This window comes from Talpa occidentalis, unplaced genomic scaffold (genome assembly GCF_014898055.3).
Source record: "Talpa occidentalis isolate TD23 unplaced genomic scaffold, MPIMG_talOcc4v2.1 talOcc4.9, whole genome shotgun sequence".
Lineage (NCBI taxonomy): Eukaryota > Metazoa > Chordata > Mammalia > Eulipotyphla > Talpidae > Talpa > Talpa occidentalis.
This window is the reverse complement of record NW_023605305.1, coordinates 10,428,776-10,444,388: the sequence shown is the minus strand read 5'-3', so window position 1 is coordinate 10,444,388 and position 15,613 is coordinate 10,428,776. Positions and strand designations below refer to the sequence as shown.

Here is a 15,613-nt window from a genome sequence, read left to right as displayed (position 1 = left end):
CTGGAGGATGTCTGCAGAGAGGCCCTGTGGCCGTCGCTGGGCTGCAGGTGTCCCCTCGTTCTCAGTGGCCCTGCAAGGTAGAGGGTGCTGTTAGGCCCGAGTTCTAGATTTTAAAAACTGAGTATACGAGGAGTGAAGTGGTGGCTTGCGTGGGCCCATCCTGCAGGTGAAGTGGGGTGATAGGAATTTTATTGATATTATTAGATCACAACTGTGCCTTTCCAGCCTTCAACTTCTTTGAGAAAAAGCTGAAGATGTGGATCCTTAACCTTGAGAAAAGAAGGTGTGTGTGCCCGGAACCCTGACCTTCCTACACGGTCGTGCTCACAGACCCTGGGACTGCATGGCACCAGTTTGGGCCTGCACCGTGCTCCTCTCAAAGATTACTTACGTATTTTTAAACTTGAACGGGGTTCTGGTTTCCTAATCCACAGAAGGTCAGAAGCAACTATCAGATGAGGAAGTGTGGCTGGTGCCTGACCGCGGCTACAGCAGGAAGGGTGCGGGCCTGTGGCAGCAGGTGCCTGGGTTCCCGTGGGGGTGTCCTGACAGCACTCCCAGCAATGAGCAGTGGTTTCACTGTGCTCATTGCTTTGTCCTCTGGCAGAAACATGGACCTACTGAGACCTTTTTTTGGGGGTTACCAGTTTTCTGTGGTTAAAAAATAAGTTGATACTTTGGCTACCTGGAGATGTTCCAGGGAGGGTCCCGATGGTGACAGGTGCCAGCCGTGCTAAGGTGCACCCCGCATGGGGGCAGGGCGTGCAGGTCGCTCCCTCAGGTCACCAGCTCCTTGAGTGCAGGACCACACCCAGCTTGCTCACCTTGCACCGTGCCCTCCTGGGCCTGTGCATCCCCCACGTAGACACTCTGGCTGAAGCAGCGTGAAGACGGAGGTCCACACGCTGAAGACGCTGTTGACCGACTGCCCTGGCACAGCTGTGTCTGAGCTTCCATATTCATCTGAGGATAAGGGAGAGCCCTTAGATGAACTTGAGACGTCCACTCAGGTGTAAATTTCTGTGATCTTGAAAAATGATTTTAAAGCAGAGACGTGTAAAGCGATTGTTTTCATGATGGTCAAAATGGCATCAGCTCAGCCAGTGAGAGTCACTCAGAAGGTGTTAACTTTATGTTATATGGTTTTTATTTCAAAATTTAAAAGAGGTCACTGAGCCAGCTATGAAGATACACAGTAGACCCCAAAAAGTCAGAGGGGGCTTATCTGCCAAATGAACTTTCACTGTAGCCCCTATTCACCTGATAATAGGGTGTCGGGTGTTATGGAAGTACAGTCATCCAGCGGGAGTGTGGGCTCTGGGTTTGGTGAGCTTTCCTCCACCACATGGGGTCGTTAGTGTGTGTGCATACTCAGCCGAAGGGCAGTCAGCCGCCGGAAGAAACACTTATTACTCCACAATGTGCCGTTTTCCAACGTCACCTGCAGATGAGTCTTGGAGGGACTGGCCCTGGGTCTTTACTTGGAGAGCCCAAGCACCAGTGGTTCCTGAGCCGCACAGCAAAAAACAGAGCCAGCTGTAAGCAGAGTTGCTGGTTGGGTCACAGATTATGCAGGACAAACCACAGTTAGCCTCCATAAATTTGTGATAAATCAGCATGGGTTCCAGCGAAGTTTACCTTGGTGCCTTCTATGAATTAAGTATTTGCTAAGCTTCTCAGGAATGTAAACTGGTCTTGATGGACTTCAGAACAAACTGTAAAGGCCTTGAAGCTGTGGCTGGTTGTTTATGTATAGACAGATGCTGGGAGCACAAATCTGCCTTAACCAGTCATTGGCGTGGGCCAGGCTTGGAAATCCGAGCAGTTTGAGTTACTGCTTATGCTTGAAATGACAAACACCATGTTTTAGAAGGGCACACCCACATCAAACACACTCTGATGAGACTGGGGCACCACCTTCCAGCAGGTGGTCCCCGCTGGAAACACAGGGGTCTCAGACCTCTTGTCCCTCTCATGTCCAGGAAGCCACCCAGTCCTCTCTGTCCAGCATCTTGAAGTCTTCAACTTCTCCTCCCCTCGAACCATATGACCCGAGCCTGGTGCTCTGCCAGCTTCCTGCCCTTCCCTGGTCAGACTGCCTCCCTACCGCCTCAGAGGTGTCCTTCTGTACCAGGAACCACCACCTGGCAGCAGTGACCCTGTTATCATCTTCCATGCTTCTATGGGGTCAGAAATATGGGAGGGCCTTAGAGCCTTGTGCTCCTGCAGTCAGGTAGCTGAGCCAGTACAGTGGGGCCCCGCAGCTGGGGGCTGCAGGGGCTCACTTCAAAGCCTCCGGGGCTTCCTTACAGCATGGCGGCTGCAGAAGCTGGGCTTTGGCTAGGGGCTGGGGGGACTGCAGGCTTGAGTGTCCTGTGGGCATGAAGTCACAGAGCGCCCCTCCTGCTCTTCTCTGTTGATGGAAACAGTCACAGAAGCTCTCCCAGTTCCAAGGAGGGGGCACGAGGAACCACCCTCAGTGGGAAGCCTGTCTCACTCCATTTAAGAGAAACATTTAGCGCGGGAGATCTTGTTATGGCCATTTTAAGAAAGCAATCTGCTTCACCTTCTGAGATACACATTGTTCTGTCACTCCTCGGTGGAGAACTCTTTAGGGACTCCTGACTGCTGAGGAGAAGTAGAGTTTAAGAGCATGACTCTGAAACCCTAACCATAAAGTAGACAAAAGCAGCATCGCTGGGAGACGTGAGATCTGAGCCTGGACCCACTGAGAAGACCCTGCCCTCTGAGCAGCCACGCTGACCAGGCCCAGCGCCCCCGCGCGGCACCCTCTCTGCTGCCCCCACCCCAGCGCCCCTTGTCTGGGGCCTGCCAGGTGCCTGACCCCCTCCCAGGCCCTCTGTACTGGCCTGGAGGTGCACACCTGCCTGCCGGTGATGCTGGCTCGGTTTCCTGACCTACGGAGCATGTACTTCAGCTGTGACAGTGACCATGTTTGTGGCTGGCACTGTTCACTGAATTAAATTTAGAGTTTATCACAGGACATGTCCTGTTCTTTGTCTTGCTCTCTGTCTGCTCACCTAGGGACTGAGTACTTTTTTTCGATGAGCATTCCTAGGTCAGTCCTTCCCCTTTTAGTTTACTTCATAGGCCCAGGTTTGCTGTGTTTATTTCCTTACAAATTTTTTAAGCTCTAGTGTTTTACTGACTTATTTATTCTGAAAAGTGGTTCTGCCTCACTTGCTCTCAGGTGATTTCTGCAGTTTTGTGTTTTCCTTTAAGTTATAAGAACCAGCAGAGAGTGACGCATTTCCCGGCTTGAACACAACCCAAAACCTAAACGACCCATTGGAGTCTCACCAGCTTCCAAGTGGGGTGACCGCCCCCTGCTTATTCTTTGATGGCCAAGGACTCTTTCTTGATCTTTTTTTCCATATTGATCTTGACTGCCCGTAAGTCCCTGAAGACAGGGACTTTGTTATGTTCTCCATTCAAAAACAGCCCTTGTCACCTAGGAAACACTCAAATAATTATTGAGTGACTAACCTAACGGGCAGTGAATTCTGGAGAGAGAAGCGAAATGGTGGCTCTTTACTGTTTACCTTTCAACCCGGAAAACCCCAGCAATGGGAAGCAGAGCTCTGCTTCTGTGTTGAGTTCATCTCAGGTGGAGGCCCGCTGTCCCAGGAGGACAGCATAGCGAGTGTGCAGGCCGCGGCCAGGGGACTCAGGGCAGAAGCGCCAGAAAACAGCACTGTTGTGTGCACCCAGGGCCTGGTGATTATTTGCTGTTCTGTGCGTGGTTCCTGGAGAGGGGGCGTAACTATGTTCTGTTCACTGGGTCTGGCTCAGGGCCTGGCCCACAGTTGGCCTTCAACACACGGTGGTTGAATTGAAACCTTTGTGTTTTTGCAGGTGTTTGAAGGGAAGGGCGGGGGGCCCCAGTGGGTGCTTTTGCACTTGCAGTGGGACGCGGACACAGGCGGTTTGGGGGATCTGAGTCCTGGGCCACGAGGTCAGGTGGGCAGCTCAGGCTCGTAGACGTCCAGTGGGGTGTGTTCTTGAGCCACACTGCCTGTCCTTGCTCGATTGTGTTTGTGGGATTTTTCTCTAATACCTTAAAAAATAGTGATGTAAAATGATAATGGAACAGTAGAGAGCCCAGAAATGAACCCAGTTGTATTTGGCCAATTCATTTACAACTAAGGATCCAAGAATATACAACAGGGAGAGGGTAGTGTCTGCAGTAGCTGGCATCCAGGAAACGGGACCCTAGCTTAGCCATGCATGAAAAAGCAACTCAGAAAAAAAAAAAAAAAAAAAGACAACCGATAACTACAAAGAAAGGTTTTAACATAGATTACAAGTTGAAGCATCATGATATAATGAATGCCCCTGAACCCCCAGTTTCCTGCAAGATGAATGCCAACTTTTATCTTTCCTGACTGATTTCCCATAGAGGTATTCTCTCTGAATTTGGTATTTACTATTCTCTTGTCTTGAAGACCAGTAAGGACAAAAGCCTTGCTGTATTAGTTTAAAACACACAGAGAAGTGTGCTTATATCTCAATAATAGAGGTGATGGTTGCTGAGCCTTAGAAAAGTGGCAGCGTCCTGGCTAGTCCCCTGGGGCTTGCCTCCCCTGCCCCAATCCTATTTCTGGGGTCAGTGATGTCACAGGCAGCTGTGGGTCATCCGTGGTTTCTTCATGCCTATGTTTTTTCCTGTTTGAACCCCTTAAAGGTGGGAAGACTCCCAAGCAAAGAGATCCAGTTAACTTTAATTTTAACTTTTTACAAGCTGTCATTAAGCTTTCCCATGTTGCTCTGCTTATGGGAAGCTTTTAATCATTTGCTAATTTAATGATAGATATTCTTAGCCCTTGGAATTTGTAGTGAAGTATTTCCAGTTAGGATTAGTGCAATATGAGTTTGACCATTTTCCACTAGTGTTCTGGGGCTTCCGCCTGGGTGCAGTTGGAGAGCTGTGGGGGAGGCCGCCTTTGTGCTGCTCAGACACTTGTGAGGGGCAGGGGGTGGGGCTTTGGGGAGCAGATGGGGCTGGGGTATGAACAGCCTCCATGGAAGGTTAAGACAGTGTTTTAATGGGAACTTCACCCCCAGCACACAGATGGGAACACAGCATGCAGGGGGCTGTTGCCGGGGAGGGGAGCAGCTCTCCCTCCAGTGACCGCCGATTCCCTGACCCCAGGCTTGTCCTCGCCCTCTGGCTCCCTTCCACGCCGAGTCCCCACCCCACTCGCCACCTCCTTTCCCGGACAGCGTGCTGCGTGACTTCTGGTTACCTGCTTCTGAGCATCAGTCTGTTCTGGATAAAAATTTCAATGTGAATTTGTTTTTTGCTTCTCAGGAAGATGGTTAGTATAGCTAAGTACTGGCTGAGGACATTTCCAACGCCACAGTTTCTAGGGGTTAGGAGTGGCCTGGAAATTTGAATTTCATATAAAATGTTGCTCTGCATGTGCCGTTTTCTGGGGCCTTAGCATTAATCTGTTTGGGGGTCTGCAGTCACCCAAAGTAATTGATTTTAAGCAGTTGTCTGTTGACATGTGGGGCCAGGTTATCAGCGGCCATCCTGTGTGTTGTAGGGTGTTCAGCCATTTCCCGGCTTCCCTCATTAGATGACAGCGATTTCCTTACCCCAGTGGTACAACCAAAATTGTCTCCGTACACTTACCTCATGTATGGGGGCGGGGGGAGGGATTGGCAACCTCAGTTGAGAAACACTATTTGTAGAGCAATTTTAGGTTCACAGCAAAACGCAGCAGAAGGTGTAGTTTCTTTATCTCCCTGCCCCAACCATGTGTTCCGTCCCCCATATTATCCCCCCCCACCTCAGAGTTACAGTTGGTGAGCTGTATGGACACCATAATAGCTCAAGTCCATAGTTTCTATTAGGCTTCACTCTTGGTCTGTGTATTCTGTGGGTTTGGGCAAATACCTGATATATCCCCACCATCATAGTATTATACAAAAATCCTCCGTGCTTGCCACTGGTCAAGGAATATGTGCGTGCTGGATTATGTGGGAAGAGTACGTACCTTTAGTTTTGTAAGCCTCCAGGCTGTCTCTGGAGGTGGCCGTGCTGTGTGGCATGTCCCCAACATCCCCGGGTGGGAATGCCTGTGGCGCCACGTCCTCGCCAGTGTTTGGTGTCATCGAGTCTGCATTTGCCCGCTCTGACACGTGTGTGACGGTATCTCATTTTAATTTTCGTTTCTCTGATGACACATGATATGGAACATCTCTTCATATGCTCATTCGCCGTCTGTATATCTTCTCTGGGGCAGTGTCCAGGTCTTTGGCCTGTTCTGTACCTTTAACTATCAGTAGTTTGACTTGAACCGTTTAATTCATTTCTGTTCTTGCACCGTGGAGGGCGTGTGGAGCTATTTATGGAGTGAAATAGCTAGTTCCAGTGTAGAGTGATAGGAAATAACTTCCAAGTTGGGTTGAGTGGGGCGAAAAGTTAAAGTTTTTAAAGTATTTAAAAAATATTTAAAATGTATTTATACACATGCACAAAAAATAATCTAGTCAGGCACATACTTTTAGTAGACATTTCCCAGGTATTAACTAGATCATTGCAAGACTCCAGTGAAACAGATACTGTCTCCATTTTATGAATAAGCAAAGGCTTGTAGAGATTAAGAAATTTGCCCAAGGTCATAAGTTAATGAATGGCTGAACTGGGAATTGAAGTTGAATCTTTCAGATGTCAAGTCAGTTTTGCGTTGTCTCAACCCTGAAGTCCTGTTCAAATGTCCACCCATGCCAGCGGGCAGTTCCAAGTTTCCCTGGCCTCTGCAGGGATTTCACCTACTGCTGTAATGTTTCACTAAGCAAGACAAGTGCTATAAGGTTTCTGGAGTATGTATGTGTTTCTTGGCAAGTTAGCCAGTTTTTTGTGTGTCTCAGAATAAATTGTCGCTGATAACTACCTTGTGCCAGGGACAGGGTTTGTTTTTGTTTTAAACTGCACACTCTGTATACCATATCAGTTATCTGAAATGACGTTGCCTCCAGTTAGTTTAATGGGTTATGTCTTGGGTGAATATGAAGTTGGTCCTTGCTTTTCCCACACAGCCTGTTTGTTGTTAATATACCTGGCATGTAGGTGGTCCTGCTTCATTACAGCCAAGTGTTACATTTCCAGAATTACTTGTCTACTTTATGAAGATCTTTTAGCTGTTGATGTAGCTCTTTAAAACGCAGAGACTGGTCTGAGCAGAGTGGAGGCTGGACACAGTCTGCTGGCGCCCCTGGTTGGCAGTGCTGGGGACTCTGCCTGCCTTCCCTGCACTTCCTCACCCTTCACCTGGCCCGCTGCGCTCACCTTAGCTCTCGCTGCTCCTCCTCCCACTGTGCACAGGATTCACTTTGCCCTTTACCAGTCTTGCCCACTCAGTGCTTCCTCCCTCCCTCCATTATTTACTGCACACTTTATGGTGACTGGCGCGTGGTGGCTCTCAGTCAGTATTTGCAGTGTGAATGTTAATGAGGCGCGTATTGTGAAGCACACAGTGCAGAGCTTAAGGCAGTGCTGGGTAAACGAGCGGTCTCTGTCACTGCAGGCCCCTGCACTGGTCCTCCTCGCTGCAGCTAGAGTGGGCTCTTGGCATGGGCTGTGATGTGCTTCCATTCCCAGCCTGCCTTGCCAGGGCCTGGCACCTGGGCCTTCACGCCTTGGTGAAGGACTGGAGTGCTTTCCACAATGTGTGTGTCTTGCCCCTTATTCTTTCCCTGACTCTGTCCTTGCCTGGGAGTGCGTCGTGTTGTGACCTGCCATTTATCCAGAGTATAGCAAAGGTTAAAGCCTGATCTGCTGCTGGTGCGTGCTCCCTGCAGACCCTGCGGGGGGCCTGGGCATTTGCATTGTTGCCATCTGTGGACTTGGCGGAGGAAAGCCCAAGCAGCTGTGAGGTGCGGGTAGAGCAAGGCCACAACCAGGCGCCCCCACTTTTGGAGCGAGACTGCTGCCAGAGGGCCCACTCCAGGCCTCACTGCTCCTCCAGCACTCAGGGCCGGCTGAAGTTGCAAGAATGCTTTTCAAAAGAGGCTTTGGGGGGTTTTATAGGTGCAGTAACTTAGATACTTCTGTTTCTCCTTCCACAGAGTGATCAGCAGCTGGACTGTGCCTTGGACTTAATGAGGCGTCTGCCTCCCCAGCAAATCGAGAAAAACCTCAGCGACCTGATCGACCTGGTACGTGCTATCTTCAAAAAGTTTGATTTGGGGTTGTGGCTCATAGTTGGTTGTTGGTGCGCCCTTTTCCATGCCGAATCCAGAACACACAGGAATCCTCTCTGCAGCCAGACACCTCCATTGGCTTCCAAGAATCTTCCAGGGAAAAGATGAACTTCACATGCATTGTTGTCATCCTTCCAGAGCCACCTGTGCTAATAAAGCCCAACATAGGAGCTCTGGTGTTGATTACAGTCTGCCCCTTATCCAGCTGCCAGTTGGGTTTAAGTTTCTAGACGCTTACACTTGGGCACAGGGAAGAAGAGGCCACACGTGTCCTGCTGGCCTCCAGCGGTGGTTCTGGCTTTCACGGTCTGCTCCAGCCCCAGCCGTGCCCACACCTGCCCTGTCAGATGCTCCAGTGGCTTCACTTCTAGTTTGAAATAATATAAAACCCTAAAATTGGCCTTTAAAGAGCTCAGTGCAGCTATGTTTTAAATATTTAAATTTTTTTTTAAGGTTCAGAATGATGAGCTCAAAATGATGGCTCACATGAACTGGCATCCTGCAATTATTTTGAAAACACTCAAAATATTCAGAATGTCTGTAGAAACTTTGGGAAATACTGAAAAGTAGTAAAATAAAAATTGGGTCCCAAGCAGCCAATCGAGTTACCAAATGTGGCTGGCACTTCTGGCTCTGGTCCTGCCTTGGGGCCTCCAGGGCCCCCATGATCACTCCTCACTATGTCCCATGCCTCCTAGGGGCCACTGTCATTGGCTCATTAGCAAGGTGTCTTAGTTGGGAAATACAGATGGTCCCCGACTGCCATAGTTTGACCTCAGAATTTTCCATTTTCTGATAATGTGAAAGCAACAAACAAGCAGTGGACTCTCGTGGTGCCAGGCAGTGGAGTGGGCCCTGCTCTCTGTCAGCACTTCCTGCCTAGTGACATTTTCACTGTCTGACATGCTCACAGGCTGAGGAAGACCTCGTGAGAATGTGATGTCGCAAGGAGGGCTTCTAGCTGGCGTGGCGGGTCGTCTCTGTCTGCCCGCACACTGGGCTTGGCACGCCAGGCCTTGCTCAGCAGCTGACTCAATGGGCCTCGTGGGAGTCGAGCCGCCTGGGAGGTGGCACTGCGAGATGTGGCCTGGTAAGGGCCCTACGCTTCGTGTTGTTCTTGGTCAGAACTTTTGATGGCCAGTGGAAGAGGTGGGCAGAAGTTGAAGATGGGAGCTCATCCCTAATTTGGCCAGCCACAGAGCTGCCATTTTCTTCTCAAGTCAGCACGAAAGTGTGCTTGGCTCAGTTTAAATTTGCCGATTTACTTATTACTATAGTTCGGAAATAAACCAAACCTAGAAGGAAGAAATGATCAAGTTTTTCTCAAAAGACTCTTCTTGGTATTTTAACAGGCTCTTTTGTTCTTATGGCAACTGGACTGTTTGCTTGCAGCTGTGTTTCTGAGTGCCTCGGCCCTCTTCATCACAGGGATGTGCAGCTGCTTTTGTGGGGACCAGGTCAGCTGGTTCTCTTGCTGCATGTGCCAGTTTTCCTTGGGCTCCACAGGGGAATCGCAGGGTTGGTGGGGATGTAAGGGGCCTTGAGCCATCCTTCACCTCCATCAAATTCTGGTGCCCGCCATCAGCCCAGGTCAGATTGCAGGAAGGTGCTTAGACCCAGGCTGAAGCACCACACTGTTCCTGCTCCGAGTGGTGACGTGGCACCCGGCGGGCCGTGAGGATGTGCTGCTCACCACGGTCCCTACAGACTGACCCTGTAGAGTGCCTGGGGGGTGGGGGAGCAGCCATGGGGTGGGCTGAGCACTAGCTGTGTGCCCAGGACTGAGCTGGATGCTGTCGCTAGTGTTACTATTTCATGTAGTTTTCACACTCTCCCTTTAATAATGTGCACATGACACTTCACCTTTTTTAGATGATTTAAACTGTGAGGAAGAAGCCAAGTGGTGATACGGCTAAGCAGTGTCAGGGATCCTGGTCTCCCCCTGCAGTAACTCAGTCATAGGTACCTGACGCTCAAAGCAGCAGATTCACTGTGGTGTGTCTTTCTTACCTATTTGGGTGGGAAAAAAGGTAAAACCCATTAGACATTTATTATTAAAACATGCATGTATTATGGAGAATAATTTGAAATTTGTGCATTGTTTTGAAAAACGAAAGACTTGAAACATTTCTTTCTCAGAAGCAGGCCCCTTGGGATGGGCAGTTGCCTTGTCTGTGGCTTCAAGGGGAGCCGGCGAGGTGTCCCCTCGCCCAGGCCAGATTGCCTGGCGCCAGCCCCGTGCCCTTCTGCCTCCTGGGGCTGATCAGGGACCAGCCTCTTCAAAACTGGGCTGGGGAATCTGTATTTTTGTTCATTTTCTAATTTGAAGTATGATGAATGTCACAATGATGCCTGACTCGCAGCGGGTCAGGAGCAGGCGCTTCTGAGTGGCCCCTTCTGAGTGGGCTGGTCTCTTCTGGGTCCTCCGACCAATCCTGGAAATGACTTCTTGGGATGTTTTCCTTTTGTGGCTGCTGTTTTGCTTCCATTGTAAGTGTATGGTAGTTTTTCTTTTTCACCGGATGTGCAAAATTCTTGTAAGCGGGGGTCCGTGCTGAGGGTACCGCGGTGGTGCTGAGCTCACCTGCTTCTTTGGTTTCTTCTCAAAGCTGAGTTTTCAGGACTCCTCCATCCTGGGCTGTCTAGAAGCAGCATCTCCAGGCCTTGGTTTTGTGGAACCTGGGACCAATCAGATGTTTTCAAAATAGCTGATGCTTCTCCAGTGCAGATGGCAGGCTTTCCTTCCATGCTCACCTGCCCGACATGATGACGGGAAAGTGGCTGTTTTCAAGAACAGTCTCCAATTTTAAGACTGACAAGAATGTTGGGATTTGCCAGCATTCCCCATGAAGGGAATAGCCGTGCTCAGATGTTGGAGCCAGAGAACTGGGAGGAATGTATCCAGTCCACCAGCGGTCTGATCACAGAGCAGAATTAAAGAGAAATGTGGCGTATGCTTGGCAGCTAGGCCAGGAGGCCCAATTTATCATGCCAGATCAGCTTGCTGTTTCTTTCCCCCAGCAGAGCTTTTGCAGCCTTGGGATTATGGTGCGTGCTCTGACAGGTAAGAAATGACCTCCCTTTGCAGATGCCACAGCATCACTTTATTACATATTAATCCCATTGTGCTAGAGTGAAGCCAGCTGAAATGCGTTGTGAAGCTGTTTCAAAAATACCCACACATCCATGTGGGCCAGGAATCATGTGATGGATGCTAAGATGCTCCGTTGGCTTCATAAACTTTGACCTTCTATGGCTTTACACAGGCAGCAGTGGTCGAAACTTCTTGACTGGGGTGTATTTTGAGCTCTGAGCTGAGGAAGGAGTTTGTTTCTGCAAATTGGCACCCAGCGGGCCATCCATCCTTTGCCTTTTTAAGAGCAAACCAAAAGTAGCCATGGATCTGTTTAACCAGACAGCAGAGTCTTTGCTTGCGGTCATTGGTCACTTCATTTTTTAATACCTTCTCTCTTCTGTGCTCTCATCAGCCAGAGGTCCGGCCCGTGTAGCTTCCCAGGCTTTGCTCAAGCCGGTGGAGACTTCTGCTCTGGGCAAGCTCCTGTGCCATCCCGGCCAGACCTGCAGGCTGGACGTGGCGGAGATACCTGTTGCTCCTACCAGGGATCATCTGGGTGGTTTTCTTTTCAGTAGATTCCTCTCTTTAGCAGCCAGAATTGCCCTCCAGAAACAGAAAGAGCCAGCCGGGAGCAGGACTTTGCACCACCAGCCTCGGCCAAACCTGTACTTTGAACAGCTCGCAGAAATTGCCTCTGCACAGCGTGGTATCTACCAGGAACGTGCCCTCGATTCTTCACCCCAGATAGAAGGCTGGGGTGCCCTTAGGGGCCCGAGAATGGGCAAATAGAGACCCGTGGCTTATGTTTCCAAGAGCCTGCTCACCCTGAAGCTGTCGGTAGAACCATCCTCAGTTAGTGCTTGGTGAAATAAGGCTTATGTTATATTTGAGAGTTTATTATTATCTGATTTCTGCTAAGCATTACTATTTAGTTAGTCTCTAATAGATGAGCCAATGAAATATGGAAATTATTTTCCCAGTAGGCATCAAACTCAGTTCTGTCCCAGGTGATGAACACTGGGGCCGGATAGGATCTTGCAGGCCAGATAGGATCTGCTTTATCTGTGTTAGAAGCTGAGCAGCTTGCATTTTTTTCCTGCCTGCTTTTTCCTTTATCTTCGCTATTTAAAACCATCTCGTACCAGCATTTTTTCCTCCTTTATTTCAGAGGCACCATTTAAAATATCGTCTCCTTTCTAAAGGGGCTTTGACTTAAGTGGGTGAAGTTAATGGGTTCAGCCAGTGTTTATTGAATCACTCCCAGGCTTAGCCCTGGGAAGAAATGCAGCCTTATTCCTCAGCTCCCTTTCCACAAGGAAAAACAGAAGGATCCTAAAACTAAATCCCTTTAAGGAATAACTTTGGTTGGATTTTCTCAGCCTTGAGTCTTCACCAGTTCAACTCAGTGGGTGACTGTCATGAGCTGTGGACCGAGTTCTTTGTACATGTGTCTGGTACCTGCCACATGCCAGGCACTACTCTAGGTGCTGGGCAGCAAGTTGACAGGCCTTGCTCCATAAGGCAGGGCCAGTTCAGGAAAGGTTTTCCAGAAAAGGGAAGACTTGGCCACAGCTGTGCCGTTGTGTATCTATTGAGTATGTTTGTTTTTGCTTGTGAGTAAAGGTGTGACAGGTTATTTAATGGGTGTGCTCAGGTAGCAGTGAGTTTTTACCCTCTCTCACTTGCTGCTGGCCACCTTTTACCTGGCATCTTATTGCTTCCAAATTCTTTAACAAAGTATTCCAAAGGTGGTTGTCTCAAGTAGAGAATTTTCTGTTGTCTTTTTTTTTTTTTTTTTTTCAAATTACATAATATGTCCACGCACAAGACATTTTCTCCACCACAGCCTGAGTCAAGTTGCTGCTTCCCTAGTCGGGCCTGCCCCATAGTATTTCCCGGGGGTACCTGGGTTGGAGCCACGCAGCTGAGCTTTGTAACTGGGCCTTCCGGGGGGCGTGCGCTCCCTCCCTGCAGAATTCTGGATGCTGATGCTCAGCGTGGAGCCACTGCCTGGCCTGCCCTGGATCCCTGCTGAGTAAGGAGTGGGGTCTGTGCTATACCTGGGAGCTCCCTTTGGGTTTGTGTCCAGAGTGGGGGAACTTGGCTTCCACCTTCCCATTAATTGTAGGATATGCCGGGAAGTTCTCTCTCTTAGGCCGGATATTGTCTCTGGAGCAGGAAACGGATCAAATAATTGGTAATTATGCAGCAACCCAGCAGTGTCTGCTATGCTGATGTTTCTGAGCTTATTCTAAGCTTTCCTACAGGCGACACTGTGCTGCAGTTCCCAGTTTACAAGGGGAAAAAATCATTCCAGCCAAGGGCCTCCAGCAGTATTTTAATGAACTCCATTCCTTGGAAAGTTGTGGCGAGCCTTTTCATGCAAGCATTTTGCTCTTTGAATGGACTGCAGCTGGTGACTAGAGCGAGGGAGCATGAGGACCAGACCCCAGGACTCTGCTCCCCGCCCAGCGCTGCTTCTCGGGGGACGTGGCCTGTCAGGACCTCAGCCTGCCACTCAGGCGAGAGCCCTGCCTGCCCGAGGCACAGCCTCTGACCAGTGTCAGGGTGGCAGCCCTCTGAAGGGGACCCGAATGCCTGCATTTGCTAAGAGGAAATGGGCTTCCTTGGAGCACCCTGGCCTCACTGGCACTCCCATAAATGGCTGGAAGTCATCTGAAATTCCTACAAGCTTGATCTGTTAGAGAGCAAGATGAATTGCCTCCTACAAAAGCAGCCCAAAGAGACTAGAGGGGCCCTGGTGTTCTCGCCTGTGTTTTCCTCAGGGAGCACAGTTCTGAGACTGGGCCTGGACAGTTCTAGAGCAATGAGGGCGGGTTCCCCACGTGGCTTCCCCAGAGCTGGGCCATTTGAACGCCCATCACCTTTGATGTCAATCACCTAGAACACATTTGTTATTTTTCAGAGGAAATTAGAATTTCAAAATAGAAGTTACTTTTTATTTGGCTTCAAGTTTAGAACTTGATTTTAGAATTCCCCTCTTCCTTCTCCATAAAATCTTTTTCAATAAGTAGCTTTAATGGCAAGCCATCAGCTGTTAGAAGCACTAAAATATATGAGTCTTATTTTTACTACACTCCCTGCATCGTCGTGGTTAGTCTTCAGAAGTGCTCTATAAAGTGAGAGGGTCCCTGTTTATAGACAAGGGAGGAAATAGAGAAAGGCAGGACTTCCCAGTGCCCCATACTATTTCTTCTTTCTGTTAATAAAGCAAATTTAAGAAATTTTAGGAAAAGCAGGTTCCTTGCAGTGCAAATGAGATGTGTCGCTAGGTGACTTCTGTTGAGCACCCACCCTGGCCAGGTAAGGTTCATTGTCCTTTCTCGCAAAGGAAAAGAGAATTTTGGAGTCTTTGTTAGATTTCACAAGCCTTTCATGCTGAATCAGGGGACAGACCAGTGGCAGGGAGACAGCAGTCTCTGGCATCCTCAACCTCATCTTGCTGCAGAGTGATGCCGCCCTCTTGTCCTTCGCCTCTTGGCACAGGTGCCTGCACTTACAGATGTGCACGCCTGTGTGCCTTGGGCCCAGGTGTCCATCATCAGAGGCACACGTGCTCTGCGTTCACGCCCCTTGGCCCCGGGCACCAGTGTGCAACCCAGGAGGGAGGGCAAGACCGCAGGTGCCAGTCATAGAGGCCAGTGGCAAGAGGGCAGAGACAAGCCTGAGCTATTTCATTTTTCCTACAGCTGCCTTTAAATCAAATGTACCCAAGTCAGCTTATACTCCGGCATAAGCAGTTAGAGCATATACGATGCCGGGGGCGGAGAGGCCGGGGGGCTGGTTGTAAGAGTGGGAGGACAGAGTCCATTCGTAACGACATCACAGCCCACTGCTGAGGAACGAGTTTTCCACAGGCGGTGGCCTTGGTGTAGAGCTGTGGGCTGAGGTCGCACAGATGAGGTCACACAGCTCAAATAGACCCAGCACTGCAAGCACTTAGGCTGTGTTACAAGTGATACTCGCATTTTACAGTGAGAAAATTATGGGCTGTTTGATGAAATTGCTGACACAGCTGAAATTTTGAAGGAAAATAAGCTGAATGTGTATACTGTACAGCATGTGCTCATATTCCTTATTATTAAAAGAAAACAAAAGAGCCAGCGGTGCTATTTCAGATTGAGATGGGGTGTCTGACGGAAGCACAGGCCAGAAGGCTGCCTTTGACTGGATGCAAATCTAACTTAAAAGCTTATATAAAATAAAGGCAAACTGAAAAATACTTGCACCTTAATGGCAAAGAACATGCCTCCTTAGAGCTGCAGAAAACACGTGATGAGGTAG

General features: G+C 49.4%; 2 protein-coding genes across 5 annotated transcripts in view; both read left to right on the top strand.

Moving 5' to 3' along the window:
* UBR4 (ubiquitin protein ligase E3 component n-recognin 4) overlaps positions 1-15,613 on the top strand; it is a 336,932-nt gene that overhangs the window by 83,781 nt on the left and 237,538 nt on the right. The gene's annotated exons all lie outside the window — the stretch shown is intronic.
* Positions 1-15,613, top strand: part of CAPZB (capping actin protein of muscle Z-line subunit beta) — a 105,741-nt gene that overhangs the window by 39,613 nt on the left and 50,515 nt on the right. For all 4 annotated transcript variants that reach the window (XM_054691342.1, XM_037498982.2, XM_054691341.1 and 1 more), the window contains exon 2: positions 8,098-8,187. In XM_054691342.1, coding sequence (XP_054547317.1) covers positions 8,098-8,187 — 90 coding nt within the window. The remainder of the gene's footprint in view (positions 1-8,097; positions 8,188-15,613) is intronic.